The 18,659-nt window shown below is 43.3% G+C and overlaps 2 protein-coding genes across 2 annotated transcripts; both read left to right on the forward strand.

The window, feature by feature from the left end:
• Positions 1-3,680: 3,680 nt before the first annotated feature.
• Positions 3,681-4,625, forward strand: LOC117442260 (olfactory receptor 10J5-like). Its single transcript, XM_034078253.1, has one exon. It carries the CDS (start codon positions 3,681-3,683, stop codon positions 4,623-4,625), a length of 945 nt encoding a protein of 314 aa, XP_033934144.1.
• Positions 4,626-15,478: 10,853 nt separating this feature from the next.
• On the forward strand, positions 15,479-16,423 carry LOC117442261 (olfactory receptor 51L1-like). Its single transcript, XM_034078255.1, has one exon. The coding sequence runs from the start codon at positions 15,479-15,481 to the stop codon at positions 16,421-16,423; it is 945 nt and encodes a 314-aa protein (XP_033934146.1).
• Positions 16,424-18,659: the final 2,236 nt, after the last annotated feature.

Genomic DNA, 18,659 nt, shown 5'->3' on the forward strand with positions numbered 1-18,659 from the left:
CGCAGCGGCACGTCTCCTCACTGGCCACAAAAAGCGTGACCACATCACCCCAATTCTGGCCTCATTGCACTGAGGTCCGAATTGATTTTAAAATCCTTTTATTTGTTTTTAAAGCACTAAATGGGCTGGCTCCGGCCTATATAGCTGAACTCCTCCAGCGCTACACCCCAGCCAGAGCGTTAAGGTCTGCTGACCAGCTGCTACTGGTAGTGCCTAAAACCAGGCTAAAAACCAGAGGGCACCGAGCCTTCGCGGCGGCTGGCCCCAGGCTCTGGAACACTCTGCCCCTCCATGTGAGGTCGGCCCAGACCCTAGGGGCTTTTAAATCAAAACTAAAAACTCACCTCTTCACCCTGGCCTTCTAATCATAGCAGAGCACGACTCATGACACTTCCCTGTGTTTGATTTTTATATTTGCTGTTGTAATTTATTGTCTTCTGTTTACATCGGTAGTAATGTGGGGCGGTGGTGGCGAAGTCGATAGGGACTTGGCTTGGCAATTGGAAGGTCACCAGTTCAAGTCCCGGCAAGACCAAGTGCTACCGAGGTGTCCCTGAGCAAGGCACCGTTCCCTACACTGCTCCCCGGGCGCTGTTCAAAAATGGCTGCCCACTGCTCCTAACACTAGGATGGGTCAAATGCAGAGAAACAATTTCCCCACGGGGATTAATAAAGTATATCAAAAATCAAAATGTGTTATTTATTATGTGCAGCACTTTGGCTCGACTGAAAATCGTTTTTAAATGTGCTATAGAAATAAAATTTGATTTGATTTGATACCCTCCTACTGCTACTTTTATTAACATGGCGTACATGTCTGTTATATTGTTTTATTTTGATCTATTGTGTTATTAATAACGTGTGCATACCTGCATATGTTAAGCTTTTAAGTGATAGGCAGTATGTGTGTGTAAGAAGCCTCACAATGTGCAGAGGAAGGATGCACAGTAAGGGACTCTGAAGTGGAGACTTCTGAGGAGAGGTGGATTGTAAAACTCAGACATGTGGTACACACTACAGGAGAAAAGGGTAAACAATAAACTAACAGATATCACCATGAAACCCCCCCCCCCCCCTCATTACGGACATTAACACAGTTATCTTTTATTCATGTTTGAATATGTTCATGAAGAGTTATGTAATGCTAACTTTTGAGGAGTTTGTTTCCCTAAAGTGATGAAAACTGTGTGTGTGTGTGTGTGTGTGGTGTGTGTGTGTGTGTGTGTGTGTGTGTGTGTGTGTGTGTGTGTGTGTGTGTATGTGTGTATGTATGTGTGTGTGTGTGTGTGTGTGTGTGTGTGTGTGTGTGTGTGTGTGTGTGTGTGTGTGTGTGTGTGTGTGTGTATGTGTGTATGTATGTGTGTGTGTGTGTGTGTGTGTGTGTGTGTGTGGTGTGTGTGTGGTGTGTGTGTGTGTGTGTGTGTGTGTGTGTGACAGACAAAGACAGTAAAACGTAATCCTTAATATGGATTTTGGATGTTTGAGTGGATTACAGAAAACATCATTAAGTCCCACTTTATTATTATTTATGTTATTTATTATAACGTGTTACATCATATTATTTTGTATTACTCTGTATATTATATAACCATGTATTATATTAAATGATCTTATAAAGTTGTATAAAGGAGAAACCTTTTTTGTTGTTACATTGCATCATATTACTGAGAGGCCAACACACACACACACACACACACACACACACACACACACACACACACACACACACACACACACACACACACACACACACACACACACACACACACACACACACACACACACACACACACACACACACACACACACACACACACACACACACACACACACACACACACACACACACACACACACACACACACACACACACACACACACACACACACACACACACAGGTGTTTGCCTCTCAGTAACATGATGCAACGTCTGCATCCTAGCAGCAGACAAACCTATAGTGTCCAGCCTCTTCAGAGTGGATCATTACAGGGGAGGGGGGCTTCCTCTCATCATGTCAAAGCTCTCACTAGCAAGCTGAGTCACATACACTGTTTTATTGTTAGTTCCCACGTTGAATCTTAAAACATAATTGTTGATGGTTGTTTCAGTTGTCTAACTATTGTCTTTAATAGCTGTCCTCATTATATTGAATGCTTTCAAGGTTATCGTGCTGATCTGAACACAAGTATAACATATGTAAATGTTCCTACACTTTCAGGCATGGAACCAGTAAGTCAATAATTATTCTGTATGAGTGTATTTATATGTACTGATGCACTGAGAGTGTTGAATTCATTGAATATGGTATTCTTATGCAAGCTTTTACAAGCATTGATTAACATGGTGTATATGCTATGGATTATTCTCACTTACATTATCCTTCATGGTGATGATGCTATATGCTGGCTGGGGCACGTGTAGCCTTTTTTTCAGGTCTTCCTCTCCTTCCTTTACCGGTTGCTCTTTGAATGCACCTCTCTTTTTGCTTTAGGTGCAAACACAAACATTTGAAATCTGAGTGAAATACTGTTTCAATAAGTGAGAGATGTCAGGATTGTGGTGCATGTAGTTTATGAGAAGGTCTTAGTTTGTGTACTTCACTTCTTCGGTTACTTGGAATGTATATTTCCTATTGTCAGGTCCAACTGTGAACGTTTGCCGTTCACATGCATGCAGGTTATTGTGGTTTTTAGTATTGTATGTGTTGAATTAGGACATGTTGCAGTTATATTCCGTCCTTTTATCCAGAGACAGAAAGCCTGAGTCAGTCTGTGAACTCCTGTTTGAATCACTGAGACAGGCCAGGCCTTTGCTGCATGTGGTGTATGTGGAGGTGAGATATTCCCAGCACAATATTGTCACGTACAACCCTAGGAGATTTTACAATTCACATGCATGCAAGCAGGCTGATTTTGTATTAATATATGAATATTGAGTAGCATACGTTGTTTTATTGTTAGTACCTTGACACAGGTAGATAATCATACTGTATACAAGTGTATACTGCTTCTGCATGCAAGTATTTGGCACATATATGTATTTAAAATAAGGAAAGAATATATTCTCACTTATATTTGACTTACTTCAAATGAGATGATATTGATTATTGTCTGCTTGTGACCTTTCCTTAAGTCTTGCATCTCCTTTCTATAACTCTTGTTCTTTCTATGAATGTGTTCTCTGTTCAGGACGACTTGCAAACATGAAGGAGGCAATGTGTACGAGTGTGAAATAATGTTTAAATCAATGCGAATTACCATCTTGGTGGTTCATGTAGTTTATGAGGCTTTTTTCCTGCCCTTCATTTGTGTGCTTCTCTTCTCCAGCTACCTGAAGCTAAATTCAATATTGTCAAGCGCAAGTGTTAGGAAGGTTGTAATTCACATGCACGCACGCTTATTGTGTGTTTGCATTACTGTAGGTGTTGAATTACGATATTTTCCTCTGAACATTTCCCTTGTTGTGCATTTATATTCCCCCTTCCTTCGCAGATATAGAGAGCCTGAATACGTCTGTTAACCACTGTATGTGGAGGTGAGATTTTCCCAGATGTTATATTTAACATGGTCACATACAACTGTTGGAGATTGCATGCAGGCTGATTTTGTATTAATATCTGAAATGTAGCTAACAGCATCTCATTAACAGTTCCTGTATTGTTCCTCTCTTTGGATCAGACATGAAGAGCAACAGCAGCCTGAACCCTCCCTACTTTCAGTTCACCCTGTTTGCAGACTTTGGGCCCCTCAGATACCTGTTCTTCATCTTGTGTCTGTTCATCTATGTGACTATAGTCTCTGCCAACATGATCATTATTCTGGCAGTGTTCCTGCAGAAGTCTCTGCATCAGCCCATGTATATTTTCATCAGCTGTCTGTGTTCAAACTCTCTGTATGGCTCAGCTGGATTCTTCCCCAGGTTCCTGCAGGACATCGTCTCTGACTCTCATTTGGTCTCACGCCCATTATGCTTTATTCAGGTGTATGTTATTTACACCTATGCTTCCTGTGAGATGACCATCCTCACCATCATGGCCTACGACAGGTTCATTGCTATCTGTCAGCCCTTACACTACCACAGTAAAATGACCTTCAAATGGGTGCAGGTTCTTGTGCTCGTTGCTGTTTTCTACCCAGTGTGTATTGTTGGCTTCTTACTCTATCTTACTGTTAGATTACCGCTGTGTGGAAATAAACTGAACCGGATTTTCTGCTCTAACTGGCCTGTGGTGCAGCTCTCCTGTGTGGACACCACTCTGAACAACATAGCTGGTCAGTTTGTCCTGGTGACCATCATCTTCATCCCCCTATTCTTCGTCCTGTACACATATCTACGGATTCTGCTGGTCTGCAGGAGGAGATCGTCTGAATTCAGAGGAAAGGCGTTACAAACCTGCCTGCCTCACATCGTGTCCTTTATGACCTACTCCATCTCTCTCTTCTGCGAGTTGTCTTTGACTCGATTTGAGGCTGATCAACTGAATCCAAGCGTCGCAGTTATTTTGTCTTTAGCGTATCTGATCATTCCCCCCCTCAATAACCCTATCGTGTATGGCCTGGGTCTGCCTCAAATCAAAGGAGGCGTGTTAAGATTTCTGAAGAAGGGTCCTGCTGCTGAAATATAAAAGGGATATGTTGACCATGTTAGATTGTGTTTACATAATTATTTAAAGGGATACATGATTAGATAGAGATCAACATAAAGCACAACAACAATATTGTATATGCTTGATTTAACTCAGAATTGGCTTGAATTTCCCTCAAATGTTAAAATATTACTATTCTGTTCAATGTAATAGATTTAAAGTTAGAACACATATTATGTTCTGCCTCTTCATGCATATTTAAGGTCAATATTAAAATGTATTTTTTTAACCTATCCTCATAAAAAGTAGATTCGACAGGAATTCAGGTGTACTGTAATTGTGAAGTTACACCACTTACTGTTGTTATTGTGTTTTAATATTTTGTTGTGAATCATTCACCCTTTGTTACTATAATGAAAATGTAATGATGAAGTAATATATTCAATAAACAACAGTCTACAGCCATGTGAGTCTCTGATTTTTCACCTTTACTTAAATGAAATGCTATTGTTAGCCATTTGGAACATGTTAGTTTAACCTTGAAGCATGCTAACATTAGATGATTATCAGTGCAGCTGAGGATTATGGGAATTAATAAACTATCAAGCTTTCTATGTTTGGCCCCCTGCCTTAACTTTAATGTTATACGTACAGTAAATCACAAAGATCGGCAGTTCTTTGTCCAAAAAGTTTGCCTTGGTGAACTATTTTTGCAAGAACATATTTTGTGAAATGTTAGTAAGATTGGTCACTTTCCATGCAGGTTTAGTATGAATTTGCTGTTTTCAAAAGAAAGTGGTTTGCATTAAAATGTTAATGTATCTATGAGAGAAGTAGAATAAACACTAAATAACCAAATATAATATCACAAAAAGCGGGCCTGAAACCTGACATTCACTTTTAGGACCAAACTGACAGTTTTTCTTGTGGTCTTGGGTCAAAATGTTTATTTTCAAAAATATATTACCTTCCACGAAATGACATATGGAAATTGCTTCTGTTGTCCCAGTTTTATTAATTTGATTAACAAGACAACTTTCAGGGATTTTCACTAACTGCTGGCCTACTCCAGATACAATGCACTTTTCAACAGCTCACCTCTGGCTGGCAGATGACCATCACCAGTGCTCCAACCACATACACAACCCGATGGGCCCAAGCCCTTGCTACAAACGAAATATATACAAATGTACAGTATTTACAAAACCCCTGAGCCGGCAGGACAGCCAGACGCTCTCTTCGGCCTCTGTAAGCTTAGGCGCAAGACGCTACCGAGAGCTTCACTGGCCCCGCAAGACGCTAAGGCCAGTGATCACAGGGGTTTAAGGAGCCGCTCAAGCTAGCCTGCTGGACGTGAGGCCAACTGACAGGTTCAAGTGGCACCCTCACACAGGCCACTCACAGCCGGGTTACCTGTTGGGAAACCATAGACAATATCTAGCGCTGGCTAGCACGCAAAACCAACTCCCCAAAGGGAGCGGATGAAGCCTTCTCTCGTGAAGGTGCGAGGGGCCAGCGAGATCCCAAAGGGGTGGACACAGAATTCGAAGATCTTGTCCTCGCAGAACCGTAGGAACCGCCTGTGACCCTCCCAGATGGGAATCTGAAAGTAGTCGTCCCTGAGGTCTATGGTGGTAAACCTATCACTTGCCTGGATTGCCTGCCTCACCCTGGGAATTGTCAAATGTTTAACTTCAGGGGCTGGAGAAACCGGTTGAGGTCACTGAGGACCAGGATTGGTCTTAATTCTCCCATCCTTTTTGGGGACGAGGAAATAGCGGGAATAGAACTCAGCCCGCCGATCCCCTGGCAACACCTCCCTGACTGCACCTTTCGCTAGGAGGGTGGAAACCTCCACCCGTAACGCCTCTGTGTGCCGCTGGTCCGTCACTGACGAAACCGTAGCTGATCTCGCCATAGAGGGAAGTCCGAGCAAACTGAAGCCGGTAACCCTGGGTCATGGTTGAGACCACCCAGTGGTCCGTGCTCAGAGCTGTCCAAACCATGCGATGGGCTGTAGTGATGCGAGGGCTGGGTCCTTGCTGGCGTCAGGAGGAAGGCTGCGGCTGCCGGGAACCATGGACCCGAGACCTGCCACCACGCCGACCTGCCTGTCTTCGCCTGCTCCGCCTAGAGTCTTCCAAGTAGTCCCTCAGGTCCTTGCCTAGGGTATACAGCTTGAGCGGTTGATGACCTACTCCCACCACGGCGGTGGCCAAAGGTACGGGAGATCTCCCGAGCACAACGGCGGGCCTCCTGAGCTTGTTGCAGCAGGGCACTGGCCCCCTGGCCAAACATGGCTGATGGCTCTACCGGCAGTTTCATAAGACAGGCTCGGTCCTCCTGCTGCAGTCTGGACTGAAAGAATGAAAATAAGTTTGTCTCTGCGAGTCACAAGACAGGAGCTGATTGGTGGTCCTACTGTACATTCACAGAGGGCCCGCTATAGTAAAACAACAAGAGAGTAATGTCAAGTGACAGTACAATTGACCAATCATATCTTCCCTCGAAATGGGTGGGCTTTATTATCACGGACTTTATAACAAGTTCCGCCCGCTGCGCTGCCAAGTTTATGCATGTGTTATAACAACGGGTCAAGCTAGGCGGAAGTAGCTGATTAGCATACGTTCATTCACGATGGCTCATGTCAGTGATAGTGATGACATCCTTGCAAAACTACTAACCGAGTAATTTTCAAGAATGAGTTACACTTATAAATTGGAGTTATTTACCAAAGGGCGACCAACACCACGGCTTAACTTACTTAAAAAAAAACGGTTCGAGAGGCATTTTAATATCGACAATTACGCCAGATACAACTGGATCAACCAGTCTTCCAAGTAGTCCCTCAAAGCTTTACTGCTGGGATTGCTTGCTTTTTGAAGTTTATCCAAATCAACACATCGCCATCGGAATGCTTCAGGTCACCTCAGAGCTACTATTCGTCTTAAAACATTTGGGGACACCAGGAGAAAGCTCCAGCTGGATGAGCAACACAATGCCGGATGTCATCGCTCATAATGAAAAGGTGAAGAGGAACCAAGGAATTTTTAAACGCCTCATAAACTTTGTGGTGCACTTGGGCAATCAGGAGTTGCCGTTCCAAGGTCACGATGAGAGTGTAACTTCATCAAACAAGGGGAATTACATAGAGTTGGTGGATTTAGTGGCAGAATATGACAGCGACCTGCACACACACCTCGCCACATCAACACTCTTTACCGGTATGTCCTCGAGGATTCACAATGACCTGATCAGCGCTGTTGCTAGTGTAATAACGGATAGCATGAAAGAGGAACTGAGGAAGGCACCTTTTGTGGCGGTCATGTTGGATGAAAGAACAGACATTAGCGACGTGGCGCAAATGTCATGTGCTTCGATATGTCACTGAAGATGGGATAAAAGAGCGTTTTTTCAAGTACGAAGATGTGACAGAGGGCAAACGAGCAGAGGCCATAGCTACACGGCTGCTGGTGTTCCTGAGGGAGAGTGGCTGTATTGAAAAAGTGGTCGCGCAGTGCTACAATGATGGAGCAGCTGTTATGGCCTCTGGATTGAATGGGGTGCAAGCGAAAGTTAAGGAAACAATTCCACAGGCCCTTTTCATTCACTGCTATGCTCAAATCTTACATCTCGTCTTGGCAAAGGGAGCTTCCAAGATAAGAGAGTGTAAGGTCTTCTTCTCCCACCTCTCTGGCTTGGCCACCTTTTTCAGCCGCTCAGCAAAGCGCACCAAGCTACTGGATGATATTTTACAGCATAGGCTACCACGGGTAGCTCCTACTCGCTGGTGCTTTCATTCTCGCTTGGTGTGCACAGTGGCAGAGAAGACCAGGGAATTGAGAGAGGTAAGATAATAATAATAATGACCGTAATGAAAATATTAACAATAATAAAGAAATTATATAGTGTTGGAAACTACCCACTCATAAAAACATGAAGGTAAAGAACTATGCTAGTATTACATTACATGAAAAGCTAATCTTAGTGTTTACTGGAGGTCTATAAGTGTTTATTTCTAAACTAAGCATTACTCTCGTAGATGTTCGAGCACATCATAGACTATCACACAGAGTTTGATGACGAAACTGTTCATTGCGCTGATGGATAGATCACCCTCCTTACAAGCTTTGATTTCAGCTTTTGGTTGAAAACCTTCCACGCCATCTTCTCCTACTCTGATGTTGTTTTTAAAATACTTCAAAATGGTGGGTTACTTATTGTAACACTAGTCATTATAAGCACAGGCAGAGCCCTCTACTGGACTCTATGGGTACTGCCCTTGACCTTACATACCCTAGGGACCAGAGGGTACAATGGTTGGACATTTACTACCGGCCGCGGTATGCCTAGTGTACAGGGTCCATATAACCGACTTAATGCATAGCGGGAAGTCGGTTATATAGACATCAACAGAATAAGTGTTTAACGGTGATTTAAACTAGTTTATGCGGGGAAAAGAGTGCTCAAAATCGGATTCAACAGGCCATCCACACCTCACGACTCTGTACAAATGTACAGGAATCTGTCCATTTCAATCACATTTGATGACCCGTCCAGGGTGACTTTCTTCCCCAGGAATTAGTGTCTGAAAGCTGGCTAAGATTACTTTAAATACAGTGTGCACATGGCTTTATTACCCATGAAATAGTGTGTGAAAGCTGGGTGACTTTGATGTGAATTTAAGGAAGATATGGCCATTTCATCCACACCTCACGACTCCCATTAAAAGTGATTGAAATGTACAGGAATCTGTCCATTTCAATCACATTTGATGACCCATCCAGGGTGACTTTCTTCCCCAGGAATTAGTGTCTGAAAGCTGGCTAAGATTACTTTAAATACAGTGTGCACATGGCTTTATTACCCATGAAATAGTGTGTGAAAGCTGGGTGAGTTTGATGTGAATTTAAGGAAGATATGGCCATTTCATCCACACCTCACGACTCCCATTAAAAGTGATTGAAATGTACAGGAATCTGTCCATTTCAATCACATTTGATGACCCGTCCAGGGTGACTTTCTTCCCCAGGAATTAGTGTCTGAAAGCTGGCTAAGATTACTTTAAATACAGTGTGCACATGGCTTTATTACCCATGAAATAGTGTGTGAAAGCTGGGTGAGTTTGATGTGAATTTAAGGAAGATATGGCCATTTCATCCACACCTCACGACTCCCATTAAAAGTGATTGAAATGTACAGGAATCTGTCCATTTCAATCACATTTGATGACCCGTCCAGGGTGACTTTCTTCCCCAGGAATTAGTGTCTGAAAGCTGGCTAAGATTACTTTAAATACAGTGTGCACATGGCTTTATTACCCATGAAATAGTGTGTGAAAGCTGGGTGAGTTTGATGTGAATTTAAGGGAGATATGGCCCTTTCAAACAGGGAGATGTACAGGCCTTTATTACCCACGAATTAGTGTCTGAAAGCTGGCTAACATTACTTTAAATGCATGGTGCACATGGCTCTGTTACCCATGAATTAGTGTGTGAAAGATGGGTAACTTTGCTGTGAATTTAAGGGAGATATGGCCATTTCATCCACACCTCACGACTCCCATTCAAAGTGATTGAAATGTACAGCACTCTGTACATTTCAATCACATTTCACGACCCGACCAGGGTGACTTTCTTCCCCACGAATTAGTGTCTGAAAGCTGGCTAACATTACTTTAAATGCATGGTGCACATGGCTCTGTTACCCATGAATTAGTGTGTGAAAGCTGGGTGAGTTTGATGTGAATTTAAGGGAGATATGGCCCTTTCAAACAGGGAGATGTACAGGCCTTTATTACCCACGAATTAGTGTCTGAAAGCTGGCTAACATTACTTTAAATGCATGGTGCACATGGCTCTGTTACCCATGAATTAGTGTGTGAAAGATGGGTAACTTTGCTGTGAATTTAAGGGAGATATGGCCATTTCATCCACACCTCACGACTCCCATTCAAAGTGATTGAAATGTACAGCACTCTGTACATTTCAATCACATTTCACGACCCGACCAGGGTGACTTTCTTCCCCACGAATTAGTGTCTGAAAGCTGGCTAACATTACTTTAAATGCATGGTGCACATGGCTCTGTTACCCATGAATTAGTGTGTGAAAGATGGGTAACTTTGCTGTGAATTTAAGGGAGATATGGCCCTTTCAAACAGGGAGATGTACAGGCCTTTATTACCCACGAATTAGTGTCTGAAAGCTGGCTAACATTACTTTAAATGCATGGTGCACATGGCTCTGTTACCCATGAATTAGTGTGTGAAAGATGGGTAACTTTGCTGTGAATTTAAGGGAGATATGGCCATTTCATCCACACCTCACGACTCCCATTCAAAGTGATTGAAATGTACAGCACTCTGTACATTTCAATCACATTTCACGACCTGTGTAGACTGGCTTTCTTACCCATTAGGTACACCGACAAAGGCACCTCTTCGGGGCCGCTCCAAGACCCCCAAAACACGGACTGAGGAGCTCCAGGATCCCTCCCATGTACCTCCAGAACCTCGAGCACCTTGGGTCCCCGGGCCCCCGAACTTAAGCACTCCCCCACGGACTAAACCAAGATGATCACACCCTCAAGAATCTCGTGCCCCTGGCTACACTTAAAGGGGGTCTACTTTGCGGTGCTTTACCGTCCGCCCATCGGCACCCATAGTCGGCCTTATTCACAGCAGCACCACCCAACCTCCATGGAGGATTTTTCTCGTGCCCCTGGCTACACTTAAAGGGGGTCTACTTTGCGGTGCTTTACCGTCCGCCCATCGGCACCCATAGTCGGCCTTATTCACAGCAGCACCACCCAACCTCCATGGAGGATTTTTCTCGTGCCCCTGGCTACACTTAAAGGGGGTCTACTTTGCGGTGCTTTACCGTCCGCCCATCGGCACCCATAGTCGGCCTTATTCACAGCAGCACCACCCAACCTCCAGTGGAGTATGTTATCATGCCCCTGGCAACACTGGTAAACACTGGTAACATCTGTCTAGCCGCTGACAGAAACTTGACATCGGAACTTGACATCGCATTTCCATTGAGCGGACTCCCGTACATGTGAAGGGCAAGTCCCACGGTACCTCCGTTCATAAGGCTGACATTTGCCTTACAATTGTTGAGGAACATATTTCCTAGGCCCATACCTTTGACCCAGTTTATCACTTCCTACTCCCCTCACCGAGCACAGGCCTGCAACCTTAGCCCTAGATTCCTCAACGAGAGCAAGACTGAGGTCATCTTTTTTGGACCCCAACCTCCAGCCTCTTCTGTTGACATTCTGGGTCCTCTTAAAACAAACATCCTCCCCTCGGTCATGAATCTTGCAGTGACTTTTACTAACACTTTTAAATTCGACAAGCAGGTCAGCATTGAGTGAAATCCTGCTTTTTTAAATTAAGAGTATTGGCCAAAACCAAGTCTTTTATATCTTTCAAAGACCTGGAGAGAGTTATCAACGCCTTTGTGACCTCGAGACTCGATTAGTGCAACGCTCTATACGTGGGTATGGACCAGGCCTCAATTAAACGCCTGCAGCTAGTGCAGAACGCAGCGGCACGTCTCCTCACTGGCCACAAAAAGCGTGACCACATCACCCCAATTCTGGCCTCATTGCACTGGCTTCCAATTCGGTTCCGAATTGATTTTAAAATCCTTTTATTTGTTTTTAAAGCACTAAATGGGCTGGCTCCGGCCTATATAGCTGAACTCCTCCAGCGCTACACCCCAGCCAGAGCATTAAGGTCTGCTGACCATCTGCTACTGGTAGTGCCTAAAACCAGGCTAAAAACCAGAGGGCACCGAGCCTTCGCGGCGGCTGGCCCCAGGCTCTGGAACACTCTGCCCCTCCATGTGAGGTCGGCCCAGACCCTAGGGGCTTTTAAATCAAAACTAAAAACTCACCTCTTCACCCTGGCCTTCTAATCATAGCAGAGCACGACTCATGACACTTCCCTGTGTTTGATTTTTATATTTGCTGTTGTAATTTATTGTCTTCTGTTTACATCGGTAGTAATGTGTTATTTATTATCTGCATGTGCAGCACTTTGGCTCGACCGAAAATCGTTTTTAAATGTGCAATAGATATAAAATTTGATTTGATTTGATACCCTCCTACTGCTACTTTTATTAACATGGCGTACATGTCTGTTATATTGTTTTATTTTGATCTATTGTGTTATTAATAACGTGTTCATACCTGCATATGTTAAGCTTTTAAGTGATAGGCAGTATGTGTGTGTAAGAAGCCTCACAATGTGCAGAGGAAGGATGCACAGTAAGGGACACTGAAGTGGAGACTTCTGAGGAGGAGAGGTGGATTGTAAAACTCAGACATGTGGTACACACTACAGGAGAAAAGGGTAAACAATAAACTAACCCCCCCCCCCCTCATTACGGACATTAACACAGTTATCTTTTACATTACACGTGTTCTGACATGTCATGTTTGAATATGTTCAAGAAGAGTTATGTAATGCTAACTTTTGAGGAGTTTGTTTCCCTAAAGTGATGAAAACTGTGTGTGTGTGTGTGTGTGTGTGTGTGTGTGTGTGTGTGTGTGTGTGTGTGTGTGTGTGTGTGTGTGTGTGTGTGTGTGTGTGTGTGTGTGTGTGTGTGTGTGTGTGTGTGTGTGTGTGTGTGTGTGTGTGTGTGTGTGTGTGTGTGTGTGTGTGTGTGTGTGTGTGTGTGTGTGTGTGTGTGTGTGTGTGTGTGTGTGTGTGTGTGTGTGTGTGTGTGTGTGTGTGTGTGTGTGAGACAGACACAGACAGTAAAATGTAATCCTTAATATGGATTTTGGATGTTTGAGTGGATTACAGAAAACATCATTAAATCCCACTTTATTATTATTTATGTTATTTATTAACATTTATGTTATAACGTGTTACATCATATTATTTTGTATTACTCTGTATATTATATAACCATGTATTATATTAAATGATCTTATAAAGTTGTATAAAGGAGAAACCTTTTTTGTTGTTACATTGCATCATATTACTGAGAGGCCAACACACACACACACACACACACACACACACACACACACACACACACACACACACACACACACACACACACACACACACACACACACACACACACACACAGGTGTTTGCCTCTCAGTAACATGATGCAACGTCTGCATCCTAGCAGCAGACAAACCTATAGTGTCCAGCCTCTTCAGAGTGGATCATTACAGGGGAGGGGGGCTTCCTCTCATCATGTCAAAGCTCTCACTAGCAAGCTGAGTCACATACACTGTTTTATTGTTAGTTCCCACGTTGAATCTTAAAACATAATTGTCGATGGTTGTTTCAGTTGTCTAACTATTGTCTTTAATAGTTGTCCTCATTATATTGAATGCTTTCAAGGTTATCGTGCTGATCTGAACACAAGTATAACAAATGTAAATGTTTCTACACTTTCAGGCATGGAACCAGTAAGTCAATAAATATTCTGTATGAGTGTATTTATATGTACTGATGCACTGAGAGTGTTGAATTCATTGAATATGGTATTCTTATGCAAGCTTTTACAAACATTGATTAACATGGTGTATATGCTAAGGATTATTCTCACTTTCATTATCCTTCATGGTGATGATGCTATATGCTGGCTGGGGCACGTGCAGCCTTTTTTTCAGGTCTTCCTCTCCTTCCTTTACCGGTTGCTCTTTGAATGCACCTCTCTTTTTGCTTTAGGTGCAAACACAAACATTTGAAATCTGAGTGAAATACTGTTTCAATAAGTGAGAGATGTCAGGATTGTGGTGCATGTAGTTTATGAGAAGGTCTTAGTTTGTGTACATCACTTATTCGGTTACTTGGAATGTATATTTCCTATTGTCAGGTCCAACTGTGAACGTTTGCCGTTCACATGCATGCAGGTTATTGTGGTTTTTAGTATTGTATGTGTTGAATTAGGACATGTTGCAGTTATATTCCGTCCTTTTATCCAGAGACAGAAAGCCTGAGTCAGTCTGTGAACTCCTGTTTGAATAACTGAGGCAGGCCAGGCCTTTGCTGCATGTGGTGTATGTGGAGGTGAGATATTCCCAGCACAATATTGTCACGTACAACCCTAGGAGATTTTACAATTCACATGCATGCAAGCAGGCTGATTTTATATTAATATATGAATATTGAGTCACATACGTTGTTTTATTGTTAGTACCTTGACACAGGTAGATAATCATACTGTATACATGTGTATACTGCTTCTGCATGCAAGTATTTGGGCACATATATGCATTTAAAATAAGGAAAGAATATATTCTCACTTATATTTGACTTACTTCAAATGAGATTATATTGATTATTGTCTGCTTGTGACCTTTCCTTAAGTCTTGCTTCTCCTTTCTATAACTCTTGTTCTTTCTATGAATGTGTTCTCTGTTCAGGCCGACTTGCAAACATGAAGGAGGCAATGTGTACGAGTGTGAAATAATGTTTAAATCAATGCGAATTACCATCTTGGTGGTTCATGTAGTTTATGAGGCTTTTTTCCTGCCCTTCATTTGTGTGCTTCTCTTCTCCAGCTACCTGAAGCTAAATTCAATATTGTCAAGTACAAGTGTTAGGAAGGTTGTAATTCACATGCATGCACACTTATTGTGTTTTTGCATTACTGTAGGTGTTGAATTACGACATTTTCCTGTGAACATTTCCCTTATTGTGCATTTATATTCCCCCTTCCTTCGCAGATATAGAGAGCCTGAATAAGTCTGTGAACTACTGTATGTGGAGGTGAGATTTTCCCAGAGGTTATATTTAACATTGTCACATACAACTGTTGGAGATTGCATGCAGGCTGATTTTGTATTAATATCTGAAATGTAGCTAACAGCATCTCATTAACAGTTCCTGTATTGTTCCTCTCTTTGGATCAGACATGAAGAGCAACAGCAGCCTGAACCCTCCCTACTTTCAGTTCACCCTGTTTGCAGACTTTGGGCCCCTCAGATACCTGTTCTTCATCTTGTGTCTGTTCATCTATGTGACTATAGTCTCTGCCAACATGGTCATTATTCTGGCAGTGTTCCTGCAGAAGTCTCTGCATCAGCCCATGTATATTTTCATCAGCTGTCTGTGTTTAAACTCTCTGTTTGGCTCAGCTGGATTCTTCCCCAGGTTCCTGCAGGACATCGTCTCTGACTCTCATTTGGTCTCACGTCCATTATGCTTTATTCAGATGTATGTTATTTACACCTATGCTTGCTGTGAGATGACCATCCTCACCATCATGGCCTACGACAGGTTCATTGCTATCTGTCAGCCCTTACACTACCACAGTAAAATGACCTTCAAATGGGTGCAGGTTCTTGTGCTCGTTGCTGTTTTATACCCAGTGTTTGCGATGGGCTTCTGCCTCTATCTTACTGTTAAATTACCGCTGTGTGGAAATAAACTGAACCGGATTTTCTGCTCTAACTGGCCTGTGGTGCAGCTCTCCTGTGTGGACACCACTCCAAACAAAGTCACAGGTTACTTTCTCACTGTGACAACCATCATCATCCCCATGTTCTTCGTCCTGTACACATATCTACGGATTCTGCTGGTCTGCAGGAGGAGATCGTCTGAATTTAGAGGAAAGGCGTTACAAACCTGCCTGCCTCACATCGTGTCCTTTATGACCTACTCCATCTCTCTCTTCTGCGAGTTGTATTTGACTCGATTTGAGGCTGATCAACTGAATCCAAGCGTCACAGTTATTTTGTCTTTAGCGTATCTGATCATTCCCCCCCTCAATAACCCTATCGTGTATGGCCTGGGTCTGCCTCAAATCAAAGGAGGCGTGTTAAGATTTCTGAAGAAGGGTCCTGCTGCTGAAATATAAAAGGAATATGTTGACCATGTTAGATTGTGTTTCCATAATTATTTAAAGGGATACATGTATAGATAGAGATCAACATAACATGCTTGATTTAACTCAGAATTGGCTTGAATTTCCCTCAAATGTTAAAATATTACTATTCTGTTAAATGTAATAGATTTAAAGTTAGAACACATATTATGTTCTGCCTCTTCATGCATATTTAAGGTCAATATTAAAATCTATTTTTTTAACATATCCTCATAAAAAGTAGATTTGACAGGAATTCAGGTGTACTGTATGTTAGGCATTGTGAAGTTACACCACTTACTGTTGTTATTGTGTTTTAGTATTTTGTTGTGAATCATTCAACCTTTGTTACTATAATGAAAATGTAATGATGAAGTAATATATTCAATAAACAACAGTCTACAGCCATGTGAGTCCCTGCTTTTTCACCTTCACTTAAATGAAATGCTATTGTTAGCCATTTGGAACATGTTAGTTTAACCTTTAAGCATGCTAACATTAGATGGTTATCAGTGCAGCTGAGGATTATGGGAATTAATAAACTATCAAGCTTTCTATGTTTGGCCCCCTGCCTTAACTTTAATGTTATACGTACAGTAAATTACAAAGATCGGCTGTTCTTTGTCCAAAACGTTTGCCTTGGTGAACTATTTTTGCAAGAACATATTTTGTGAAATGTTCGTAAGATTGGTCACTTTCCATGCAGGTTTAGTATGAATTTGCTGTTTTCAAAAGAAAGTGGTTTGCATTAAAATGTTAATGTATCTATGAGAGAAGTAGAATAAACACTAAATAACCAAATATAATATCACAAAAAGCGGGCCTGAAACCTGACATTCACTTTTAGGACCAAACTGACAGTTTTTCTTGTGGTCTTGGGTCAAAATGTTTATTTTCAAAAATATATTACCTTCCACGAAATGACATATGGAAATTGCTTCTGTTGTCCCAGTTTTATTAATTTGATTAACAAGACAACTTTCAGGGATTTTCACTAACTGCTGGCCTACTCCAGATACAATGCACTTTTCAACAGCTCACCTCTGGCTGGCAGATGACCATCACCAGTGCTCCAACCACATACACAACCCGATGGGCCCAAGCCCTTGCTACAAACGAAATATATACAAATGTACAGTATTTACAAAACCCCTGAGCCGGCAGGACAGCCAGACGCTCTCTTCGGCCTCTGTAAGCTTAGGCGCAAGACGCTACCGAGAGCTTCACTGGCCCCGCAAGACGCTAAGGCCAGTGATCACAGGGGTTTAAGGAGCCTGCTGGACGTGAGGCCAACTGACAGGTTCAAGTGGCACCCTCACACAGGCCACTCACAGCCGGGTTACCTGTTGGGAAACCATAGACAATATCTAGCGCTGGCTAGCACGCAAAACCAACTCCCCAAAGGGAGCGGATGAAGCCTTCTCTCGTGAAGGTGCGAGGGGCCAGCGAGATCCCAAAGGGGTGGACACAGAATTCGAAGATCTTGTCCTCGCAGAACCGTAGGAACCGCCTGTGACCCTCCCAGATGGGAATCTGAAAGTAGTCGTCCCTGAGGTCTATGGTGGTAAACCTATCACTTGCCTGGATTGCCTGCCTCACCCTGGGAATTGTCAAATGTTTAACTTCAGGGGCTGGAGAAACCGGTTGAGGTCACTGAGGACCAGGATTGGTCTTAATTCTCCCATCCTTTTTGGGGACGAGGAAATAGCGGGAATAGAACTCAGCCCGCCGATCCCCTGGCAACACCTCCCTGACTGCACCTTTCGCTAGGAGGGTGGAAACCTCCACCCGTAACGCCTCTGTGTGCCGCTGGTCCGTCACTGACGAAACCGTAGCTGATCTCGCCATAGAGGGAAGTCCGAGCAAACTGAAGCCGGTAACCCTGGGTCATGGTTGAGACCACCCAGTGGTCCGTGCTCAGAGCTGTCCAAACCATGCGATGGGCTGTAGTGATGCGAGGGCTGGGTCCTTGCTGGCGTCAGGAGGAAGGCTGCGGCTGCCGGGAACCATGGACCCGAGACCTGCCACCACGCCGACCTGCCTGTCTTCGCCTGCTCCGCCTAGAGTCTTCCAAGTAGTCCCTCAGGTCCTTGCCTAGGGTATACAGCTTGAGCGGTTGATGACCTACTCCCACCACGGCGGTGGCCAAAGGTACGGGAGATCTCCCGAGCACAACGGCGGGCCTCCTGAGCTTGTTGCAGCAGGGCACTGGCCCCCTGGCCAAACATGG

This window comes from Pseudochaenichthys georgianus, unplaced genomic scaffold, assembly GCF_902827115.2.
Source record: "Pseudochaenichthys georgianus unplaced genomic scaffold, fPseGeo1.2 scaffold_401_arrow_ctg1, whole genome shotgun sequence".
In the NCBI taxonomy this organism is placed as follows: Eukaryota; Metazoa; Chordata; class Actinopteri; order Perciformes; family Channichthyidae; genus Pseudochaenichthys; species Pseudochaenichthys georgianus.

What these genes read in the sequence shown, in the direction of transcription:
- LOC117442261 (XM_034078255.1), top strand. Translation starts at nt 15,479, where the DNA reads ATGAAGAGCAACAGCAGCCTGAACCCTCCCTACTTTCAGTTCACCCTG.
- LOC117442260 (XM_034078253.1), top strand. Translation starts at nt 3,681, where the DNA reads ATGAAGAGCAACAGCAGCCTGAACCCTCCCTACTTTCAGTTCACCCTG.